Source organism: Pongo pygmaeus, chromosome 10 (genome assembly GCF_028885625.2).
Source record: "Pongo pygmaeus isolate AG05252 chromosome 10, NHGRI_mPonPyg2-v2.0_pri, whole genome shotgun sequence".
Lineage (NCBI taxonomy): Eukaryota > Metazoa > Chordata > Mammalia > Primates > Hominidae > Pongo > Pongo pygmaeus.
This window is the reverse complement of record NC_072383.2, coordinates 111,547,867-111,572,302: the sequence shown is the minus strand read 5'-3', so window position 1 is coordinate 111,572,302 and position 24,436 is coordinate 111,547,867. Positions and strand designations below refer to the sequence as shown.

General features: G+C 45.0%; 1 protein-coding gene across 4 annotated transcripts in view; it reads right to left on the bottom strand.

Moving 5' to 3' along the window:
- Positions 1-24,436, bottom strand: part of RPH3A (rabphilin 3A) — a 330,865-nt gene that overhangs the window by 4,740 nt on the left and 301,689 nt on the right. For all 4 annotated transcript variants that reach the window (XM_054443937.2, XM_054443938.2, XM_054443939.2 and 1 more), the window contains 10 exons: positions 21,549-21,635; positions 20,978-21,040; positions 19,854-20,078; positions 17,527-17,606; positions 14,830-14,904; positions 13,274-13,383; positions 8,906-9,032; positions 6,766-6,822; positions 5,825-5,979; positions 2,159-2,240 (listed from right to left, as the gene is read on the bottom strand). In XM_054443937.2, coding sequence (XP_054299912.1) covers positions 2,159-2,240; positions 5,825-5,979; positions 6,766-6,822; positions 8,906-9,032; positions 13,274-13,383; positions 14,830-14,904; positions 17,527-17,606; positions 19,854-20,078; positions 20,978-21,040; positions 21,549-21,635 — 1,061 coding nt within the window. The remainder of the gene's footprint in view (positions 1-2,158; positions 2,241-5,824; positions 5,980-6,765; positions 6,823-8,905; positions 9,033-13,273; positions 13,384-14,829; positions 14,905-17,526; positions 17,607-19,853; positions 20,079-20,977; positions 21,041-21,548; positions 21,636-24,436) is intronic.

Below are 24,436 nucleotides of genomic sequence, written 5' to 3'. Positions count from 1 at the left end.
AAAAAAAAAAAAAAAAAAAAATCAACCTATATCATTACATATATGTTAAAAAAAAAAAAGTAACCCTTGTAGCTAAATCATTATGTATGTCCATGATGATTTACTTAGAATAGATTTTGAGAAGTGAATGTTTGAGTTTGTAACATTTTAAGATGGAGAATAGTGGCTATACTGTGATACCATTTGTGTACAATAAGAAAGCTGGTTACACATATACTTGCTTTGTATATGTATATACATCTCAGAAATTGATAATATATTTGCTTCATAAGAAATGAAGTAGATGCCAACAAGGCTGGGGTAGGAGGGGGACTTTGATTGGATATCCCTTTGTGCTTTCTGAATTTTGAAATATGTGACTGCACTACCTATTCCCCAAATAAGTGGAACTTAACTTTTAACATTTGACAGTTTTGAAAGTGTTTTGGCAAACTTTCCTTCAGAGGTTTGCTTTCTCTCCAGTAGTGTGTGGATTTGCCCACATGCTCACCAACGCTGAGGACCAACATTGAAAAATATTTTTGCATCAGTTTATTATGCGATATGGTGTCTGGTCTTGATTCACAGCTAATGAGTTTACTCGGATTTCATGTTTTGTGACTTGCTCATATTCCAGGAGAGTATAGGGCAGGACAGCTATAAATGGCTCCTTACTCAAAATCCATGATATGAATTAGGAAATCAGGGGTTCAGCTGAAAGAGGGGCCTAGAGAGGAAGGGCTGAGCTGACTGCTCAGTGATTATTCTGAACTCTGTTTACACAGCACATTCTGCATGTGGGTGTATATGGGTGTATGTTTTTCTTTTTCTTTTTTTTTTAAAGCAAACAATACTAAACCTACTGTGCTGTAACTTCCCTTTCCCACTTTGCAATATACGATTAAATTCAATATTAGCCAGCTCTGACCCAACATCAGATCTCAGGAGCAGGGCAGAGAAAGGAGATTCAGTGGGTAGAACAGCACCCAGGGCTGCTCCAGGCAGGCATGGAGCATGAACACAGACTTATTCCTGCTCTGCGCATGGAGCAAGGCTCAGGGATGTGGCTCTGGGGTCAGAGCTGGTGTCTCATGGCACTTTGAGACATTTCTCATGGCACTTCGAGACACTTCTCACGGCACTTCTTTGTCTTTATTTAGGTCTCGATCAGAACCATACATGTGGTTTAGATTAGAACTCGTTTACTCTTCTACTCTTTCCTCCATTCAACTCTTCATTAATTTCACAGATATTTCTGGACCCCTAGTGTCTGACAGGCTTGTCCACAGAGAAGTGAAATCCAGATTTCACTGGATTTGGAAACCGGAGGGATGCACAGTATCTGGAAACATAGAGGAAGCACATCTGCAGGAGGTAATTCTTATGCTGAGTCCTGAAGGACGAGTAGGAGTTTTCCAGAGAGGAAGAGGGAGAGGACAGTCCAGGAAAAGGGAGCAGCAGGTGTGAAGAGACCTGCGTGGAGGTGAGTGTCACTTGAGGAGAGGGTGTATGAGACAAGGCAGGGATGGAGGTGAGTTTGAAAGGGCTTGATTGTCATACTAAGAAATTTGAGAGCCATTGCTGAGTTACTGAAGCAAGGGGGTGACAAATTCAGATTTGTGTTTTACGAAGCTCAAACTTATGTGGCGGAGGTGCCAAGCACACAGAAATGAGTTAGGAGTCTACTGCAACCGTCCAGGCCTGAAATGTCAGGGTCTGAGGCAAGACAGTAGCAGTGAGAATGGAGAGGAAGGAGCACATTCAATGGGTGTCCAAACAGTGGTTTCAACAAGACTTGATGCACTGGATGGACATGAGGAGTGAAGGACAGGGCAGTGTCAACGGGGTGGATGGTAAAGAGCATCACTGTACCTATTTATTCCCTTGAATTTCAGTATTAGAGACTACTTGAATTGGTGAAGACGTTGGAGACGAGTTAGTTCAATCTCTTCCCAAACACTGCTTCCTCCCTATGACATTCCTAATCTGTGGGCTTTTGTCTTAGGCTTGATTTCTTCCAGTGACAAGGAACTCATTCCTGCTTCTTTAGATAATTCAATCTGATCTATCACAGAAAGTTTTTTTTTTTTATGTGACTTACAACCTTCTAGTAGGAATTTGTGCCTCTCTAACACACAGCAAATATCCCAGAGCATGACAAAGAATAGGGCAGCCTTACCTCATTGAATTCGGGATTCAAGGTTTTCTTTTTAATTTGAGTCTTGTGTTTGGCCTTCTTTCCCATGTCCGGTTTCAGCCAGCTGGGAGGAGACACAACATGCTATTATGGATGACGTTTAATTAATAAGAACAGCCTCTTGGCCCCAAAGGCCCCTTCTTTATCAGGATGAATTGATGAATAAATCGGACAGGGATCAACATTGATAATGACCAGTGTGCATTAGAGCATCTGCTTGGTACCAGGCACTTGACTGAGCACCTTAGGCGTATTTAATCCCCACATGACCCTAGGCGGTAGAATCACAACCACTCAGTTTACAGACACAGAAACTGAGATCCAGAGAGGCAGAAGTGTGCCCTAGCTCACATAGCTGGGATTGAATCCAGATGTTGCATCTAGAGTCTGTGTTCTTAGCATGCTCACTTTCTCCCCATAAGTCAAATTGACGGTCATGGCTGGTGGTGCCTGGCATTTTACCATCTATCCCACCTTAGGCTGTCCCCAATCCCTAGAGAGACGCTGGGTGTATGCACAGAAAGGGGAAGATGCAAATCTGATTATTGTCACTCCACTGCTCAGAACTATGTACTGGGTTCCTTTTAAACTCAGAGGAGAGTTCAAAATCCTTCACGTGGCCTTAAGACCGTGTGTGTTGGGTTTCTGTTCCATCCCAGCCTAACCTTATGCCATCCTCTTCACCCCACTCCTTACTTCTCCTTTCCACCCAAGGGCCTTTGAGCAAACTGTTTCTTCTGCCTACAGGGCTCTTTTGCAGTGAGGCCCAATGTCTGGCACATAGTAGGTACTCAATCAATATTTTCTGAGTGAGGCTGGGCATGGTGGCTCGTGCCTGTAATCTCTGCACTTTAGGAGGCCAAAGCGGGAGGACCACTTGAGCCCAGGAGTTCCAGACCAGCCTGGGCAAAATAGTGAGAGCCCGTCTCTATAAAAAATAACAAAAATTATCTGGGCACAGTGGTCTATGCCTGCAGTCCCAGGTACGCAGGAGGCTGAGGTGGAAGGATCTCTTGAGCCCCAGAGTTTGAGGCTGCAGTGAGCTATGATCACACCACTGCACTACAGCCTGGGTGACAGAGTGAGACCCTGTCTCTTAAAAAAAAGAGAGAGAGAACAAAACACAAACAAAACCAAACAAAATATTTCCTGGGTGAGTAAACACAATGGGCTAAACACTCCTAAGGGCTGGGACATTTGGATTCTGATTCAGGTTGTCACCAGTGGAGAAACTTTAAACGTGAGCGTAACTTTACTGTGCCTCCGTTTCTTGACCTGTAAAGAGGGCGAACGTTTCATTCTCATCTACAGAAGTGGTTTTGAGGATAATTTTCAAGAAGAGACAAAAATGAGGAATTAAAGCTTACCAAAGAGCTAAGCAAAAATAATGGGAAGTTCTGGCTTTTAAAAAATCTTTATTTGATCAGAAACTGCTTAGTGGTCTCCCATTTTTTCTCCCATAACTGCACCCAGCAGGTCAGCTGCTTCACTGGTGACCACGGCAATTCTACTTCTGGAAGGATCGTGTGGATGGGGGAGGGTGTTTTAGAGAGAATTATTTAAGGAAACCAATCTGCACATGGCTGACCTCTAATGGAGTGCTGGACAGCACCCCTTGAGCTCATTTCCTCTCTTAGGTCGTATGAGGAAATAAAATCAAATTACTCTTAGAAACCAAACTTGTCCCTGACGTGTGTGTTCTTTGTTAACTAAATCTTCATTCTAAGGAAATCTGAAAGACAGCCCACATGAATCTGTTCTTTGGCCATGAACTAAAGGGAAGCTTTGCCTCTGTTATCAGAGGCAGTGGAGGTGGGGGGAGTGTCTCCCAACTGGAGGGGATATTAGTAAATACTCTTTGCCATGAGTAAGGACAGTGATGGTGGTTATTTATAACCATAATGGCAGGTGTTTATTAGCATTTACTGTATACCAGACCCCTTGAAAATGTACCTCTCAGCCTGCATTCTCCAATTGCAGGGGGTAAAGTTGACGAACAAGCTACTGGGCTCTGTATTCATGATGTTCTTGCTGAAGCCACGCTTCCCACAAGTGTTCTTAGCCAATAACTGACCCTAGCAGGGACACTAATAGGCAGCCCCATTTCTGGGAAATGCAGGACTCCTCTGATGGGTGACTGTGCTCAAGGATTCTCCATCACCTTGGATGAAACAGTGCAGCTTCCTTGGAGCTAAGCCTAAGATTGTTTCTACCCAAACTTCCTTCCTTCTCTGCTCCACAGGGATCATACCTGTAGCAAGGTCTGTGGTCTCTATGGGTCCCCTCTGGATTCCTCCTTATCTCCTCTACAGGCATTTCCCCAACAAATCTCTCGCACACCTCATCTTCTCTTGGTGTTTCCTTCTTGGAGGACCTGAACTAATACACAGTATTACTCTGTCCATTTTGCAGATGAGCACACTGAGGCCTAGAGATGTTAAGCTATGAGCCCCAGGTCACACAGCTAGAGCATACTGGAGACTCCATGCTCCATGGAGATCCACATCCACAGAAACATACATGTTGCTGCCCCAAAGCCAGCAGAATTCTACTGAGGTGCTAAACATTTCTGTACCAGGCTCCATTCTGGTTGCTTTCTTTGTGCTATCTCATTTGAGCCCTAAGCCCACTCTTGGAGATAAGTGGAACACTTGTCTTCATTTTACCAATGAAGAAACTGAATGAGAAGCTAAATAACTTGCTTAGAGTCCACAGCCAGCAGCTGACAGAGATGAGAATAGGGCCTGATATCTGACACAGCGGTGGCTATGAGATTGCACCTGGCAGACCTCCAGCTACAGGAAGCGTAACTGACCAAGGCCCTGGATGCAGTGCTTGGAAGTCCATGACATATTTGTGCCAAGGCCATGCTGCCAGCCAATGACTGGGCCTGGCAGGGATGCTAAGGTTGGCCCACTCCTATGAGATACAGGACATGTCTGATGGCCAGTTTTGGCTTGAGGACTCCCTGGTGGCCTTACTGAACTTGTATCTGGAATGCTTCCCTCCAACTTCCCTACCTATTCCCCTCACTCAGGTCAGACTTGCATTGTAGTCTAACATCTCTCCCTTTCTCCCCTGACTCCCCCCAGACTTCCTGGAATGGGCATTTCCCCTGATAAACACTTTGTCTGCTTAATCCTATTTTGGCATCTTCTTCTCAGAGGATCTGGACTACCACAGATAACAGAGTCTCTTTTATTCTCCATGATGAGATTACTGGAACAGACCCCAGATTGAAGGCATGTTTTTTTTCTGAGCATTTCCAGAATGAATCTGGAAAATGCCAGATGGCCTCTTTGGTGGTGGAGGTCTGAGCGGTCCGAGGGGTGTGCGGCCAACTCCTGGGAGCTACAAATGGGGCTACTATAACTAATCAGCTTAGTTGTAGAGCCATCAGCAGGCCCTCAAGAGGACAGAGCCACAAAGCTTTGCCTGTGGGCAAGTGACACACCAGTTTGACTGCCTGGGACTCCAGACCCACATTCTTGCCAGTTGTAGGCATTTGTTTCACTGTGTTCTTGCGCAAGTTCCTTGCCCTCTCTGGGTCTCAGTGTACAACGATCTTGGTGAAACTCTCTGGTTCTCCTTTTCCAAGGCTCCAGGACTCCTTCGGGTCCCACCTGTAGCCCCAAGGCATTGACTTACAGCTTGACGAATGGATCTGAGTAGCCATTAGCATCCATGGCAGCCAGGTGCACGCAGCGTATGATGCCCACAATGAGGCCTCCCTGCTGTGTGCTGTACATGAGGGAGACCAGGATCTTGCCACGCTCCTCGACGTCACCAATACGCTCCACCTGCTGCATTGGGGGAAAAGGCAGTGTGGGCCTTGGAGGGGAGGGGGCCAGGCAATTTGAAAGGTGAGCATTAGAGAAGAACCTATGAAGGGCAGGCGGAGCTTGGCCAGCTCTAGGGAGCCAGCGCCAGGGACAGCAAACGGCCTAGCCTCCAAGGAGGAGCCAAAGGTGAAAGTTGAGGACCGGTCTCAGGCACATGGGGACCAATGGCTTCCCTTTGACTTAGACATAAACAGACTCTGACTGTGAGCACAGATTAAACTTGCTCCGGGTCACTGATTGGCTTTGGCTCTAACCCAGGACTGAGCCTTGACCCTGGCCCCAGACAGATTATTGCCTCTGATCTCAGACTCCCTTAACACAACCAGTCTTCTTAAAGGGCAGTCCTTGGGGTCATATGAGGGACCCAGGCAGACAGCATGAAGGCTTAGTTCAGTTTCTGCCACGCACACAGCTCAAAGAACGCATCCACCCCAAGAAAGGAGTGTGCCATTGCCCTAGTCAGTAGAACTGTCAACAGAGCTTCTGACAACAAGGCCAAAAAACTGGTGGGCATCCTGGGTATGAGAGAAACGGGCTGCCCCCTCCTCAGAGGCTTAGGTGTGGAGAGGACATCACTTGTCTCATGCTCAAACAACTTGGGCAAAGGGTCGCTCTCAAGGCAAATCAACAGTGGGGTGGTTGCAAGAGAATGGGTGAGGAAGGGGCCAGGGAGGGAGAGAAGGGGAAGATGCTAGCCTAGCCCAGCACAGACCCCTACTGTGGCTTCAATTCCTGCTCAGTGCTCACCTCCTCCTCATAAAGAGCCATGCCTCGGGCTGACCCGGTGGTCCCAGCACGTTTCATCTTAAAAGAAGAAAACAAATAAAAGATAACATTGTCTATGGAGCTCATCTTCCTGCATAAGAAGGACCAGAAACCCCTCGCACTTCTGTTACCATCCAGAGCCATGAAAGTGGGTTCTTAAGCTACTGTGGCCCTCCCGCATTCTCCCTTTTAGCTAAAATTTATAAAACTTAGCCATATGGCAAGCTATGTGAATGTATAACAACCTATGATATAGGTTCTGTTACAATTCCAATTTTACAAATGAGGATGCTGAAGGTCCGAGTAGTTAAGCCCCTTACCCAAGGTCACACAGCCAATAAGTGTCAGAGCATTCCACACAAACAGACAAGATTTCATTTTTCTCTGGCTGAAGTGGCTCAGGGGTCTTGGGGTCTGACCCACCAGGTGTTTTTCCTTTCATGGCCCCTGGGGCCCTTTTGCTGAACTCTAGGCTCTGGGAAACAGAGTTAGAAAACCATTGGTTAAATTCAACCTCCCCACTTTGGAGAGGAGGAAACCTGAGGTTCAGACGGGAAGGGCCCTCAGTGGGACATAATGGGGGAGGTTGATGGTGCAAGGGTTAAGGTTTAACGGCAAAGAGCAAAAGAAGATGATCAGTAGTGTTCTGCAGCTGCTGCAGCCCTCTGGGTGTCCTGCACCTCCATGTCTCTGGGGCTGGCTGCATTCACCATAGCAAGATGGAAGACCCAAAGGCTGATGACCCAGGCAAGGGCCTGGCCATTGTCCTGGCCAACTGGACTCATGGAGTTGGAGAAGGAAGAGAAGCCTGAAGACCCAGCTGTCACCAGGCAAAAGCCCAGAAGAAATGCCTCGCTCCTAGGGATGTCTTTAAGGATTTATTTTGAGCCTGGAATTCAGTGGAAATCCTTCCTTGCAATTTTCCTTGTTTGGTCTTATTCCTTTGCCTGAGCTATAAAACTATGGCATGGCATGCAGACATTCCATCCTCAGGCTGGCCGTCTAGTGGGAAGATGCTGCAGGATTTCCCCTCCTGCACCCCATAGCTTCCCTGTGGAGAGCAGGCAGGCTGCCCAGACAGACCAGGGGTGCTGGTGTTGTAGGAGAGCTGGGCTCTGGCCAGTGCCCAGAGACCTTGGAGACTTGCTACCCTCAAGGCAGCCTGAATTATCTCTAAAAATATAGATTGTTGAGTCCTACCCTACCCCACTAAAACAGAATCTCCAGGGGAGATCCCCACAAATCTTAGTTTGTAAAGCTCTGGTTTTAGAATCTCCAAGTTAATTCTGAGGTGCAACCCCATTGCAGAACCTCATTTTGATCCTTGCTATTTTCTCAAAGAGCAAGAATCACATCTGACAACAACAATGACAGTTCTAATACTTCATATGTTATTATCACATTCAATCCTTAAAAGATCCTATGAGATTAGTACTACAGTATCCCATTTTACAGATGAGACATCTGAGGCCCAGAGAAATTAAATAATTTGCCTCAGGTTATACCCTAAGTGGCAGAGCCAGGATTCACACCCGAGAGTCTGGCTGCAGAGCCCATACTCTTAAACTCTAGGCTATGCTGCCTCCTGTTTATCTACATGGTGCTTTCTGACTTCATGACTGACAGGTGGGTAAGGCAGCAATATTTCCTACACTAACAACTGTTAATTTATGAGTGCTTACTATGCATTAAGTTCTATTTTGATTATGTTATTTTTTAAAACACAACCCTTCCAAGAGGCAGGTGCTGTTATAACACCCATGTTACAGACAAGAACACTGAGGCTTGGAGTGGTCCAGCCCCTTGGCCAAGGCCATGGAGCAGCAAGTGGCAGAGCTGGCTCTGAATCCAGGAAGCCCACACTGCCCCTGCCATGCTGTCCATCCAGTCTGGCCAAGAAGAACTCATGTTTGAAGTGATGCTGACACAGGGTTTGTGAAAGGCAGAGAGAGATTGCAGCCTGAGGTTGTGAGCTGGAATCTTGACTCTCCTCTGCAGACCTGCTGCAGTGCCTCTGCTACCCAATACCCCGTGGATCTATTTCCCCCAATTCAGACCCAGAGGAAGGCAGCTCCCCCAGTCTCCTCTCCTCCTATCAGATCCTCAGGGTAAAGTCACTCACAGGAATCACTCGCTCCAGGCAGATGTTGAAATTCTTCCTCTGGTTGGGCTTCAGTTTCTTGAGGGAGAATCTGGTCTCACCAATAAATTCATTGTGGCCGAATTTGTCCTCATCACAGACGGAGATCCTGCCACCAACACAAGGGGGTAGAGAGAGAAACAGGAACAAATATTGAGACATTGCTGTGTGCCAAGAGTTGCAGCTGATGCTGGTAAGGAATGTGTAATGTACGTGGAAATAATATGATTTCCTATTTATTTATCACTGGGCCAAATACCTTTAATTTCTTCTTTATTGCAGTATAACTGACATGCAGTAAAGTGCATAAATTTAGCTTACAGCTTGATGAACACTTGATTTGTATATACCCATGTAATTCCCACCTAGGTCAAGATATAAAACATTCCAAAGACTGAAAGACCCTCAGGATCCTTTCTAGTCACTGCCTGTCTCAAAGATGGCCACTCTCTTGCCTCTGGCCACATGAAGTCATTTGTCTGGTTTTTGACCTTCATATAAACGGAATCATATAATATAGACTCTTTTATGTTGGCTTCTCTTGCTCAAGATTATGTCTGTGAGATGCATCCATGCACAGTATAACTTATCCTTTTTATTGCTGCATAGTATTCCACTGTGTAAATATACCATAATAATTCTGCTGTTGATACAGGTTGTTTCTAGTTTTGAGTTATTATGAATAATGATGCTATGGAATATTTATGTTCATGTCTTTTGGTATATACCTGTACATATTTCTATTGAGTATTTTCCTAGGAGTAGGGTTGCTGGCCATGGACTAGGCATAAGTTTAGCTTCAGTAGAAACTTCAAAACAGTTTTCCAAGGCGGTTCCACCAATTATGTCCCTATCAGCAGTTTATAAAGGTTCTGGTCACTCTTTATTCTCTTTGACTTCAATTATGTCAGTCTCTAATTTTAGCCTTTCTGGATGGGTCATAGTATGTCACTAGTTTTAATTTACATTTCCCTGATGACTAAAAAAGTTGAGCCCCTTCTCATATACTTTATGGCCATTTGAGCATCCTCTTTTGCAAAGTCAGGCTAGGAACTTTTCTCATTTAATTTTTCCTCTTTCAAAACAACTGCATTTACTGTTTGGAGAAGATACTGGGGCCCAGAAATATTAAATAATTTTTCCCTAATAAGAGGTAGAACCAGGGTTTGAATCCAGGTCTCCCTGAATCCTATAGTAATATATTGTCTTTTGTTATCTACCTTACACAGCATTGAGTAATAGTGGCACAAAAAAGGCAGGTCATAAGAAATGTCCCTTAGGACAAGAGTCTCCAACCCTCAGGCCATGGACCAGTACCAGTCTGTGGCCTGTTAGGAACCTGGCTGCACAGGAGGAGGTGAGCAGCAGGTGAGCAAGCATTACTGCTTCAGCTCCGCCTCCTGTCAGATCAGTGGCACCATTAGATTCTTATAGAAGCATAAACCCTATTGTGAACTGCACATGTGAGGGATCTAGTTTGCACGCTCCTTATGAGAATCTAATGCCTGATGATCCAAGGTGGAACAGTTTCATCCTGTAACCATCCCTCTCCCTACCCCAGTCCATGGAAAAACTGTCTTCCACAAAACTGTTCCCTGGTGCCAGAAAGATTGGAAACTGCTGCCATAGGAGACCAAAAGGACCAGTCATGGCACGATAATTTATCCTGACATATACTAAGAGAGGAAAGGACTTATTGTCCTCCAAGGCATGGGAGGCATTCTTGGGGGACAGGAAGGGACTATAAAAGTACCACACTCCTTGGCCACCAACATTAGTTGAACAAATGTTCAAAGTCCTGGAGGGCCTAAACACCCTTGTAGCTGAGTCCTGCACTGTCTAACACTGGAGAAAAAACTGTCTCTACTGAGCTGGTTGGGGTGTAAACAATATCATCCTTCTTCAGGGCAATGCATCTCCAAAGACATAAGAGAATAATCACTGTTTTTGACTCTGTAGCACCACTTATAGGAATTTACCTCAAATATATCACAAGGCAAGTACAAAAATATTTAACTACAATGGGTCCAAAAAATAGTTAGAAGGAATAAATGAGATCTAATATTTGATAGCACAACAGGGTGACTATAGTCAATAATAATTTAATTGTACATTTAAAAATGGTGAAAAGAGTATAATTTGATTGTTTATAACACAGGGATAAATGCTTGAGGTGATTAAAAAAACATTTATTTTAACTCATTTAAAAAACTCATGATGCGGTTATTACACACTGTATGCCTGTATCAAATTATCCTATATACCTCATGAATATTAATATATACGCTTACTATGTACCTACACAAAATTAGAAATATATTTAACTACAAAGATGTTTGTCACAATATTGTTTATAACTATGAAAAATGCAGAAATAACAAATACTGTACAATGGAGGAACTGCTTAAGAAAATTATGAAATAACCACAAAATGTAACAGTGTACATTAGAGAAAGTGTTGTACTTAGTCATCAGGGAAATTTGAAACCACAACGCAACACCAGTGCACACCTACCAGAATGGCCAAAATGAAAAAGTGTTGATGAGGCTGTGAAGCAACTGGAACTCCCATGCATGGCTGATGGGAGTGCACACTGGCACAGCCACTATGGAAAACTGGCAGTTTCTATTAAAGCTGGACATACCCATATCTTATGGCTCAATCATTACACTTCCAGGTATATGTGCAACAGAAATGAGTGCACCGGTGCACCTACAAACGGCTACTAGAATGTTCCTAGCAGCACTATTTGTAATAGCCCCAAACTAGAAACCACCCAAATACATCAACAATAAACTGGATAAATAAAACTGCGTTATATTCCTGCAATAAAATACTAAATAGCAACAAGAATGATCTACAACTACACACAAGTTAGATGAATACACACGTAGAATGTTAAATGAAAGAATATAGATACAAAAGAGCCACACAATACAACTTCGTTTATATAAAGAACAAAAACAGACAAAATTATCTTGTCCTGTAAGATGTTAGGATATTGAATACCCCAGGGGAGTATTCAATAGGAAGGGGCCACAGTGGGGGTCTTCTGCAGTCTAGGAATGTTCCATTCCTTAAGCCCAGTATGTTCACTATTGTGAAAATTCATCAATCTGTGCACTTATTATATGTGCATTTTGCTAAATGAATGTTATGCCGCAATAAAAATATTTACTTAGAATAATGTTGCAGCCAATTTGGAAATCAGTTTGCATGTCTTGTAAAATTGTTTTGGAAAACATCACATATCCCATGACCCAGTAATAATTCTCTTTGGTTTCTGTCCTAAGGAAACACTCATATGTACACAAGGAAGAATAAAGTTGCTCATTGCAACTTTGTTTGTAATAGAGAAAAGCTGAAAACAATTTAAATGTCCACTCATAGGGAATTGGCTAAATAAACTGATAAACATTTACATAAAATTTAAAACATGCCAAACAATACTGTGCATTGTTTATAGATACATAATTATGAAGTAAAAGACATACTTGAGAATGATACCCAAAGAATTCAGGATGGTGTTTAGCTCTTGGGAGAGAAGGAACAGGACAGGACAGGGTGGGAGATAGAATATACAAAAGGAGCTTCAACTTGCATCGGCGGTGCTTTATTTCTTAAAAAAGAGCTGACGCAAACACAGCAAAATAGCAAGATTTTTAACAGATCAAGTATTGGGTGGGTTCATGGATGTTTGTTTTAGTATATTCTACACTTTTCTATTCATTTGTAATATTTAAGAATAAGAACATTTAAAAAATCTGTGATAAATCCATTCTGTGGAATATCCTCAGGCAGTTAAAAATTAGGTAGATTTAAATGTCTTTTCATGGCTGTAACACCGAGATATGTTGTTAAGAAAAAAAGGCAAGTTCCATATATAAATATATATATCCATTACTTCTAATGGCAAAAACTGCAATTACTTTCACACCAGCCTAATAATTCAATGTTGTAGAAGAATACGAAACGGCATCAATGTATTCTTAAGTGATACAGATGTATTAATGGGATGATCTATTGTAATAAACATTTTTATAAGCACTCAATTTTATTAGGAAAAAACTTTTACATACACACCCACACACGCACCATCCCCCAACACACACCCCCTGAACGAACAGATACCAAGATGTTAACAGTAAACAGTTTCAACTTATCTGTATTTTCCAAAATTTCGACCAAAAATATATATCATTTTTTGGTAAAAGTAAACAAGCAAGAAAAAAATAAACTATGTAGAGATCTTTTTAGAGTGAAGCCCTGGGGGCCTCACCCCAAGTCTCAGTTCTACCCGCCCCGAGTCTCCCCTTTGCTTCCCTCTCTGCCCTCTGCCTGCCAGGTACCTGAGGGTCTTCCTTTGCATGTCCTCATCGGTGATGCCGTGATACACAAGGGTCTCATTCCAGATGGGGTTCCGGGTATTCCGCAGAGTTTTTGTACGAAGCTTGTTGGACTAGAGCCCCAGAGAGATGGACAGAGACACCTACCTCAGTGGGGAGCCAGTCCCGGAACCCCATCGTTTGGGCTGATGTGGGGTGGTGGGTGGCTTTCCCCATAGGAGTGTCCAGGGGCTTAGTTATTCCCAAATGCATGTTCTCAGGGAGTGGGGGATGTCCTCTAGGATCATGGCCACAGAAAAATGGATCAATGCTTGACACTGGGTCCCCTCTCCCTCCATGCACTGAGCTTCCTCCTTGCACTTTCCCTTAAGAAAGCAGAGACATCTTCCTTTGAGAAGAAATCATTTATAGGTCAGGGAGACAGAAATGAGAGTCACCCATTCCCATTTAGGCAGGGGATGTTGGGACGGTTCTCTCTGTTCCCCCAAATAGTACCCTTCATGCCTAAAATTCCTTAGAGGGGCCAACATTTTTCATTTTACTCTAAGACGGAGAAGGCTAGAAATGCAACTATGCCCAGAAGTGGTGGCCTGGTGACAAATCTCATTCATGCTAACATGCAAATGATTCACATCAGATTCTTCAGCAAAGCTGCTTTGGCTATTAGGAGTGGGTAAAGGAGGGCATCTAGAAGAGAAGCAAACATCACTGGGGAGTGAGGAGGAGCGGGGGCCAAACACTTCATCATTTGGCATTGTCCAGGTGAGGAACTGTCTTTCCTTGATCCAAAGAAAAGAGTGAGACAAAGTACATGCGTGTGTGTTGGGGGTGGGGGGCGGCGTGCAGGTGCATACATGTGTCCTCTTTTGTCTCATGGAGCATTTGGTACTTGCAGGGGTATTTAACAGGCATTTTCTGAAGATCATTTGACAGATGTACTGCCACCTTTGCCTTTAGGAAGTCCACGTCAAATTAATACAAAGCACAAAACAAAAACCAGACAGGCACACTTCCATTTCCAGCCATATACTCTGGGTAGGCCAATCCCCAGAGAGGAGAATTAACCCCAGAGCAAAGCAATGCTCAGCCGGTGAGCTGGAGGGGAGAGACGGGTGGGAGGGCCAGGGCTTCAGAGAATATTCTCCAAAGTGCTTAGTCCTAAAATTTGGAGAGAGCCACTCATTTCTATTGAGAGATGAGGAGTGTGTGGTTGGGGCATAAAATGTGTGGGGGAGGTGAGCCAGAGTCAGCAGTGGGAGAGCCGCTGAAGGTGTTCGAGCAGATGAAGGGCATCATCAGGGCATCTGCTTCTCTTCTGGCATTGGCAGCTGCCCAGATCCCAGGTTTCTGAGTTGGAGAAATGGGCAGAGCCCCTGCCCAAGGGAGAATGACCCCTGGAACATACTTTACTTGCTCTGCAATGGCTTTGCTACTCACAGGATGAGGTGGGATTGGGCATTTGGGGCAGATAAGGCTATTTTAGGCTCTGAGCTGAGAACCCTGGGTATCTGCCAGGGCCCATGCACCCGGTTTGCAGAGAAGCCCAGGCCATATGGTACCTTGCTGGCTCCTGGCAGGAGGTGCAGCTTAACGTAGGGATCAGCCAAGCCATTTGAATCCATGGGCTTCAGGCCCTGCAAGAGAAGGAGGCAATGGTGTGAGGGCCTCAGGAGGGCCCAGTGCTCAGCTGTCATCGGCAATGGGCATAGCCCCTGGCATCTGTCCTGCCTGTTGGTCCACCCTGTGTGCTTCCTCCTCCAAAGACAGAGAAGGGAAATGCAGTATCATGGAAAGAGTACTGGGACGGGAGACAGGGTTTTAAACCTGGCCATGTCACTTCCTGGCTATGTGACCTTAGGCAAGTTTCTTAACCTATCTGAGCCTCAGTTTCCCCACCTGTCAAATGGGGATGAGAACAGTACCCGCTTCATGGGGTGGTGAGATTTAAATGCAATTCCACCTGTAAAGTGTTGGCATATGGTACACACTGGATCAAGGCTGGATTGTTATTTCTAGGATAGGAGGACATGTCCCAGAAGAGTAAAGGCAAGGTCGGGGGAAGGAGGATACTCCTGCATTCTGGCCCTGACCCCTGCATTCTCTTCTAAGACTTCAGTGTCTCCATCCATCAGGGCTGGGATGAGGCGCAGATGAGATACTATAGAGGAAGGAAGTTTGGGGTAGGTAGGAATTAAGTTGATTTGTTAAAATGAGCAATCCCTAAATTCCTGGGGCTTAGACATACTCTGTCCATCCCCTACATTCAGACCAGGCAGATGTCCCACCTCTGGGCTCCCATCATCCCTCTGCACAGCACTTATACCATACACAACTGGCCATGAACAACATGGGTGTGAACTGTGTGGGTCCACTTATATGAGGATTTTCTTCCACCTCTGCCACCCCTGAGACAGCAAGACCAACCCCTCCTCTTCCTCATCCTCCTCAGCCTACTCAACATGAAGACCATGAGGATGAAGACCTTCATGATGATCCACTTCCACTTAATGAATAGTAAATATATATTCTCTTCCTTATGATTTTCTCAACAAATGTTGAATTTTCTTTCGGCTAGCTTACTTTATTGTAAGAATACAGTACATAATACCTAAAGTATACAAAAAATGTGTTCATTGATTGTTTATGTTGTCAGGAAGGCTTCCAGGCAACAGTAGGCTAGTAGTAGTTTTTAGGGAATCAAAAGTTATACCATAGATTTTCAGCTGCTCAGGGGGTTAACTTAACTCCCACATTGTTCAAGGGTCAAGTGTATTGTGTCCAGTGATCTCCTTGGATCTTGTTTCCCCACTTGTTCAATGGGGCTGGCAGCAACTCCTGCTTCATGGGGCTCTTAGAGGATTAAATGAGATCTTGCCTATAAAGATCAGCTCCATCCCTTACCAGCTGTGTGACCTCAGACTTTAACTTTCTAAGCCTGTTTCCCCATCTGTACAATGGGGCTAATAAGAATCCCTACCTCAGAAGTTTCTGTAAAAAGGAAACAAAACAATGTATGCACTTACTTCACTGTGTTATTGGTGGGGGTGGAGGGGCTGTGTTAAGTGCATCTAAGTGCTTGCCATAGTGATAATAAACAGGTGTCCAATAAATGCTGATACATACTTGGTGCCCAATAAGTGATGATATATTATAGGTGCTCAATAAATGCTGATAAATGATAGGTGTCCAATAAATGCTGATACATAATTGGTGCTCAATAAATGATGATATATTATAGGTGTCCAATAAATGCTGATACATAATAGGTGTCCAATAAATGCTGACACATAATTGGTGCTCAATAAAAAAGTGACTTGGGCAAAGGAATGTGTTGGTCTAGGAGTTATGTTAAGCATTTCATACCTCATTTATCATTCAAATTGAGACATTTTAAGAGTGAAAAAGGAAGCACTTAATTATTATAGCGAGGCAACAGGCACAGAAGGGGACTGTCCTGGGAACACTGGAACATGTGCCCACAACTATCCTTATGGGAGAGACACTACTATTATCCCCAATTTACAAATAGGCACACTGAGACACAGAGGGGTTAAGTCACTTCCCCCAAGTCACACAGCTAGGAATGGTCAGGGCTGGTATCTGAACCCAAGAAGCCTGGTTCCTGAGCCCCTGCTTGTTTTTCTGTGTGGACCAGGCTTGGGGCTTTGCAGGGTAGGGGTTTAATCCTAGTCAATTACTTTCTGGGGTTTGCACTGGCTTCACCCAGCTTTTTCCCCTGGGGTCTGGAATCAAGTCAGCTCACTCCCCCAGAGCCTGCAGCGAGGCTGTCCTGCCCCTTTGGAAGCCCATATTAGTGGCCCTGTGTCTCGGCTGCTGCTCCAGTGTGACAGCCGCTTCAGCAGAAGGGGCCTCAGGCAGACACAGGGATGGGACCATTCCATGGCCATGTCAGCTGTCGAGCCAGGCTGTCATTTCCTCCCAGGCAGAACCTCCACCATCCCCTCCAGAGACACTGCTGGCCCAGGCAGATAGAGGCCGACTCTGCTCTTGAAGCCCAGCTGCATGTACTCCCAGGAGGTGGTTGCAGATAAGTGAAACCCCTCTGGGACCATCCCTGGAGGAGGAAGGCCTCCCAGAGAGGAGTTTGCCTAATTACTGTGACTCTTCTCATTACCGTCACTATCATCGATAGACAAGCAACAACAGGAGACAGGCCTGGTCACCCATCCCCATCTGTGTCTCCCAGCCATGCCAGAGCATCCTGAGAGGTCCCCTGCTTGGTCCCCATCACCCACCTTGGCCTTAATGATGGTGCACTGCAGGGAGCTGTTGTCCTGGTCATAGAGAAGGCTGAATTCCAGGGCACCCAGGGTGGCTGAAGGGGGCAGAGACAGGAGCCAAGATAACGAATATTCAGTCACTCAGCAAACATTTCCTGAACACTTACTATGTGCCCAGGCTGGGCTATGAATTGAGACTACAGAAGAGAGGAAAACTCGGTTTTTGCTGTGAGTACCTCATCTTGGTAGACCCTGCACTACCTTGGAGCACTCAGGACATCTGTGATCAGTTCATCATCTGTGCACTTGCCTAGGTAATGCCTTTCTGTCCTGATAGATTGAGAACCCCATGAGGGCAATAGCTGGGATTATCTTGTTGACTGCTGTGTCCCCAGTGTGCACAACACAGGGCACATAATCGTAGGTGCTCACTTATTTGCTGGAGGAATAAATGAGTCTCAGCATTTGCTGTTCCCTCTACCTGGAATGCTCTCCCTCTAGATCCTTACATGGCTGGCACCTTCTCGTTATCCATATCTCAGCTTAAATGTCACCTCCTCAGAGAAGCCCTCCTTGATCACTCTAAAGTAGCTACCATCATAGTCACTCAATGTATTTTATTTCCTTTATGGTGCTCTGTCTCCACTCAAAATGAATTCATTGGTATGTTAACTGCCTCTCTTCACTGGAGTGTTAGCTCCAGGAGAATAGCTGGCATGTCTATCTTTTTTTTTTTTTTCCATGATATCCCCAGCATCTAGAACAGTTTGAGGCACTTAGTACGTGCTCAATAAACCCTTGTCAAATATAGAGATGAGTGAGTGTGTGAAGAGTACAGAGTATGGAGACAGGTTTGTAATAAACTGCTGGGATAAGTTAATAACAGGGACAGACATGAGGCTGGGAGGACTCGTCTATGCTTGGTGGGTTGGGGACATTTAAGGCTGTTGGAAGGAGTAGTAGCCAGTGTTCTAGGGAAGGACCAGGATGAGGGAAGGCAGAAGGGTGCATAGACAGGGCATTTTCAGGGCAGAACCAGCCTGTGGCTGACAAGGTGGGTGGACTCCTCTCCTTTCTCCTGAGACCGCAGACCCATGATCCATGGGAGAGCACAGGGCACGAAGGGGAACAACTGATCTTCCATGCAGGCCTGGCCTCTGATCTGCTACAGCTGTGTGATTGACCACCAGCCCCTCCTTGCACTAACTAACTGGATGAGCTTGGACAAGTCCCTCAACCTCTCAGAGCCTCATCTCTCAATCTGTAAAATGAGAGTCATAAAAGCAACTATGCCCAGGTTCGTAGGGAAGATTAAACAGGCAAATGCACAGAATACACTCAGAACAGTGCCCAGCACAAAATGAGTGCCCAACACGTGTGGACTTTTATTACCTCTGATGTCCATACGCATAACAACAATTCCTCGTGGGTGTTTAGCACTATGTAATAATGATTTCCATTTTATGAAGCACCTTCCCAGAAGGTATCTCAGTTTATCTGCCCCTTAGCCTGTGGGGGAGATGGTGCTGTGCTTTTCATTTTACAATGAGGAGAGATGACATGGCAGATCAATGCCGTGTTGCCAGTCACAGCGTTTGATCTGTTCCTTCTGTGTGGATCCAGTTTTTCCACTTGATCAGAAACAACTGGTAATGTCCCCACCCACCAACACATATTGGATGCAGACACTCGACAAGTCTGCCTCCCTCTAGCTCACAAAGGCTGCCCCAGGCACACCAGGGTTAGCGGGGGAGGGGGGGAAATGTCACTGGTGTATGTGTGTGTGTGTGTGTGTGTGTGTGCGTGTATATGTGTGTGTGTATCCCTGGGACTTGGGGCCTGGATGGGATAGGTACATTGTAGGCATTTAATAAGGATGCAAGAGAAAATGCCCAGTAAATTTTAACTCGTGATTAATAAATTACTTTCAGAAGATATACATTAAAGAGTTTTACAAACTTAAAATTCACACCTAGGAGCAAAATTGCTGAGTCATATAATAATTCTATGTTTAACACCTTGAGGAACTAGTAGACTGAACATCAAGAATATAGTCAACGCCACCGAATTGTAATCTTTAAAATGATTTACATGGTACCATTGACGTTATTTGTATTTTACCACAATAAAAAATAGATATAGCACTTACTCTTTAGGAAGCTGATATTTTGTGAATTTAGAAACACAAATCTGTACTTCTATCACTTGGTTAATATGTTTATTAGGTATGGTATATTAGGGGTCTGGGGATAGACAGGGCTGTCCCTGAGCCATTCCTGTTTTCCTGGGCTTGGCTCCTGAAGTGATTTTTCCAAGATACCTCTCCCTTAGGCACCACCTACTTGCTTCATCCGAATCGTAGCTGTTGGCTTCCTCTTCCTCCTCCTCTGGGGGTGGTGGCTGGCGGGCTGCGGCAGGCTGGGGGGCAGCTGCAGATGCTTGGGAATAGGGTCCGGAGGGGTGGCTCATTCGGTCCTCTCTGGCTCCAACTGCTGGGTAGCCCCCGACTCCCCCTGTTCTCTCTTCTCGGGTTGGGGCAGTGGTCCCGGGGTCACTCGGAGCCACCTCTGCAGGGAGATAAGGACAGGAAACATGCAGCTGCGTCCCCGTTTCATAACAGCAGCACCTAGGGACATTTTCAAAAGATGCGGATTCCCGGCTACACCCAGAATCAGTGGATATGCAGTGGGAACTTGGGATCTGTGTTTGACAATAAGCCCCTCAAGCTGATTCAGACGTAAGCAAAACAGACCTTGTGGGGGTACAAATCAGTGGTGTGGACTCTGGAGCCCAGACAGCCTGGGTTTGAATCTTGGCAGTGTGACCTACGGCAAATTACTTAATGTCTCTGAGCCTCAGTTTCTTTATCTATAAAATGGAAATTATAATATCTGAAGCTCCTCAAATAATAGTTTTTTTTAATGAACAAATATAGGTGCAGGACTTAAAACAATGCCTGATGCCTGAGAAAGCAAAAAGTGTCTTGTAGCTATGACTGATACATATGATGGTGATACATATTGATCATATATATTAATAGCAACCACTGTTGCTCAGTGTGGGCTTAGTATATTCCAGGCAACCCATCAAGGTTTTCTATGTATTCGTTTGTTTAATCCTCCCAACAATTCTGTGAGGTAGGTCCTAGTATTATTCCCATTTTATAAATAAGGAAACTGAGGCTCAGGGAAGCTAAGTAACTTGCCCAAAGTCACACAGCCAGGAAGTGAAGGGGCAGGGATTTGAACCCAGGTAGTCTATGCTCTAAAGTATATGTGTTGGCATTTCTATCTAGCTAATCTTAGTACAGACTATCTAAAGTTTTAGACTCGGGGGGCTGTTTAGATCTCATCAGACAGGTCTCAGGGTGCAGGCTGAGTCAAGTTCTGGCAGCTGCCTGCTCTCTCTCAGGGAGGTAGGGGAGAGGTGGCCACTTGGGCAGGCTCGGGAGGAAGCAGATACTTGCCTGGCTTCTGATCTGGAAAGCGTCCTGCTGGCCCAGGACCCAGTCTGCTACCTCCTGGGGTCCCTGAGCAGGGAGAAGAGACAAACAGAGATGCAGCAGAGAGGGTGGCATCATTTGGGGGTTCACCTTTTCCTTCTCATTTCACAGGTGTGGACACAGGCCCAAAGGCAGAAAGGTACCCGAGGCTGCAGGAACAGTCCCACTGGGAGGGGAACTTTTGGATTTAGAAAGGCTTGGATCCAAGCCCCAGTGCTGTGGGAACTTCCTGAGCCTTGACTTGCTCCTCTGTGAAATGGGGATATTGGTCCTTGAGGTGGGAAACCCTGGCGAATGAGGTGCCGTCACTTTCTGCACTGGGTGGGTAAGATGCTCCCTGCCTCCTCCTGCCACTCTCCGCCCAGCTTCTTGGCCCAAGGAACTACTGGTTCTAAGGGTCTTCGAAGAGCTTAGGATTTAGTTGTGGCTGCAGCTTTGCAGAAAGCCCAACATGCTCTGCAAGCGGGGATGGGAGGTATGAGGGTCACAGCTGAGTGACAGCCTGGGCAGGTGCTAGCAGGCGAGTGGCAGGTACCTGGCTGCCCAGGCTGAGGTGGCGCTGGGCTCTGCACCGAGCCTGGGGCAGGTCTGGAGGCCTGGACTGAGTTGGCCCGTCTCAAACCTGCAGAGGAAAGAAAAGAAAACAGCCATTATGTGTCACACACACACACACAGCAGGAAGGAGCTTGGGACCACTCAGCTGGTGTGGGGTGAGCCCCTTGGGCTTTCGCTGGAGGCAGCTCCTCACTCGCTCAGCTCTTTCTGACTCTTCTGCCTTCAGTGTGTTCTTTCTTTTCAATACCCAGACTCTGGTGAGTCACAGCAGCAGCACAGTTGTTAAAAAGCACAGGTTCTAGAATCCTCCTGCCACCTGTGTGACCTTGCTCAAGTGACCTGTCCTCTCTGGGCTTCAGTTTCCTCACCTGGTATATGGAGATAATCACTTAGCTGATAGAGCTGTGGGGAAGATACAATGATACAAAAAGGCAATGCTCAGAACAGTGCTTGGCATGTACTAAAGACTCGACACTTGTCAGGTGGTGAGATTATCTTATTATTGAAAGAATGTGTCTCTATCTTCATATGGACTTGGCTTTGCCTTCCTGCTGTTTCCTAGATGGCCTGTGTGACCTTGGGCTGGTCACTCATTCTCTCTGAACCTTAGATGCCCCATGGAGGCAACAGTTCCACTTAACTCATAATAATAATGAATTAACATTTATTTAGTGCTTACCATGTGCCAGGGACTTTACATATAAGAACTTCCTTAATTTCTACACTAATAACCTTACGGGGTGGGGCCTTATTATCTCCATTTTACAGATGGGGAAACTGAGGCACAGAGAAGTTACTGAGCTCATCTAATGTCTCTTGGCTGGTTAGTGCAGAGCCAGGGTTTGAATGCTGGCAGTTGGTCTCTGGAGTCTGTGCCAGAGACCCTTACATGCTGTTGTTTCCCAGAGAGGGACTGAATGGGATGATGTGTGCAGCAGTTTCTGGTACCCAGAAGGTGTGATGTTCTGGGAAGAAAGCCCTGCTTTTTCTCACCTCACTGGGCTAGATGCCATCTTTCCTGAATCCAGCACTTTTGGCTGGATGGATGCTTGAATACACATAACAGAAGGTGCTTTACCACCTCTGCCTGGGGGCTTACAAATCACCAAGTCTTGTCCCAGATTCCCATGTTAGCACTGCCATTTGTTTGTTCACTTGAGGCCTTGTTCATTTGTCCATTCATTCATTTGTTCATTCAACAAGCATCGATTGGGTATCTACCAAGTGCCAATCCCTGTGCTAAGATGGACAAAACACCATCTTATATCCTCCAGGAGTGCACAGCCCAGTCACAGGAAGGAGACAGACACTGAAATGATGAGTTTATGATGCAACAATAGCCAACAGTCATTGAGTTCTTCAAATGCACCAGGCCATGAACATCACCTCATGGAAGCTTCACAACTCAATGCCATGCATGGTATCGTGTTCCCCATTTTGCAGTTGAGGTAGTGGGGGTTAAATATGCCCAGGGTCACATAACCAGCAAGCCCCTAAGGTAGGACTTCTGTCCAAATCTATCTCAGATCTTGTTGAATGTGTAAATGACACCTGAAGCCTATCAACAATAGAATAAGCTACTCCAAGAGGTAGGGAGTCCCCCCTTACAGAGAGCATGTGGGTGACCAAAACCCTTTCAGAGACCTCTGAAGGGATTTCCACACTGTGTGTGAGGGAGGACCCTGAGATTCCAGGATTAAGCCCTGGAACAAGGGAGTTTTACTGGGAATTTGTTTTACTGAGCTGCTCTCAGTCCCTCAAGTGGAACTTATAACAGACCAGCTAGGAGCACTGGCTCTGCACGTGAACTGCCTGGGTTAAACACCAGCCCTGCTATTACTTTTATGTGATTGTTTTAGCCTCTCTTTGCTGCATCTATTATGTGAAGATGACTACAATAGTACCTATCCAAAAAGAGCTGTTGATTGGCTCAATATGACCCAGGCAAAGGGTTTAATCACATACCTGGCAGAGAGTAGATGCTCAATAAGTTTAAGTTGCTATTATGATTATTAATTCAAATCTGCAAGTATTTGAGAGCCTATAATCAACTAAGAATCTTAGTATAGGCTGGAAAATGATGAGCAAGAGATAAAATTATGGTAGATGCTCCAAATCTTTGGAAACATAATAAATTAATGGAGAGAGACATGTCCCTGGTATTACGAGGGAGAGAAATTGAGGCTATAATGCTTTAGACAGCGATAAGTCCTGCATTAGGGCTGCATCTCACCACCCTGGGAGCTGAGAGAAGGTAGCAGCTAACCCAGCTCAAAGTGGAGCAAGTGGATGCTAGAAGCTAGACAAGGGGAATATTTACATTGACTCCTGAGGGACAGGGGATTCAAATCCAGTTCAGAAATATCCTATGACTGTCTTTGTCCTCAGAAGACAAAATAATATAGACGTTAAAAGCAGGATTTGATATGCAGAAATTAACTCGAAATGAATCAAAGACCCAAATATAAGGGCTAAAACTATAAAACTCTTAGAAGAAAACATAAAGGAACTTCTTCATGATCTTAGATTAGGCAATGATTTCTTAGATATGACACTAAAAACATAGGCAAGCAAAGAAAAAAAAAGAAACCGGGCTTCATCAAAATAAAAGCCTCCTGTGCATCAAATGACACTATAAAACAACCCATGAAATAAGAGAAAAATGTGTAAATTATATATCTGATAAGACATTAATACCCAGAATATATAAAGAACTTCTATGACTCAACAACAAAAGACAAACTATCCAATTTAAAATGTGTTCAAAGGACTTGAATAGCTGTCTCTCCAGGGAAAATATCCAAATGGCCAAAAGCACATAAAAAGATACTCAATATCACTAATCATGAGGGAAATGCAAGTCAAAAC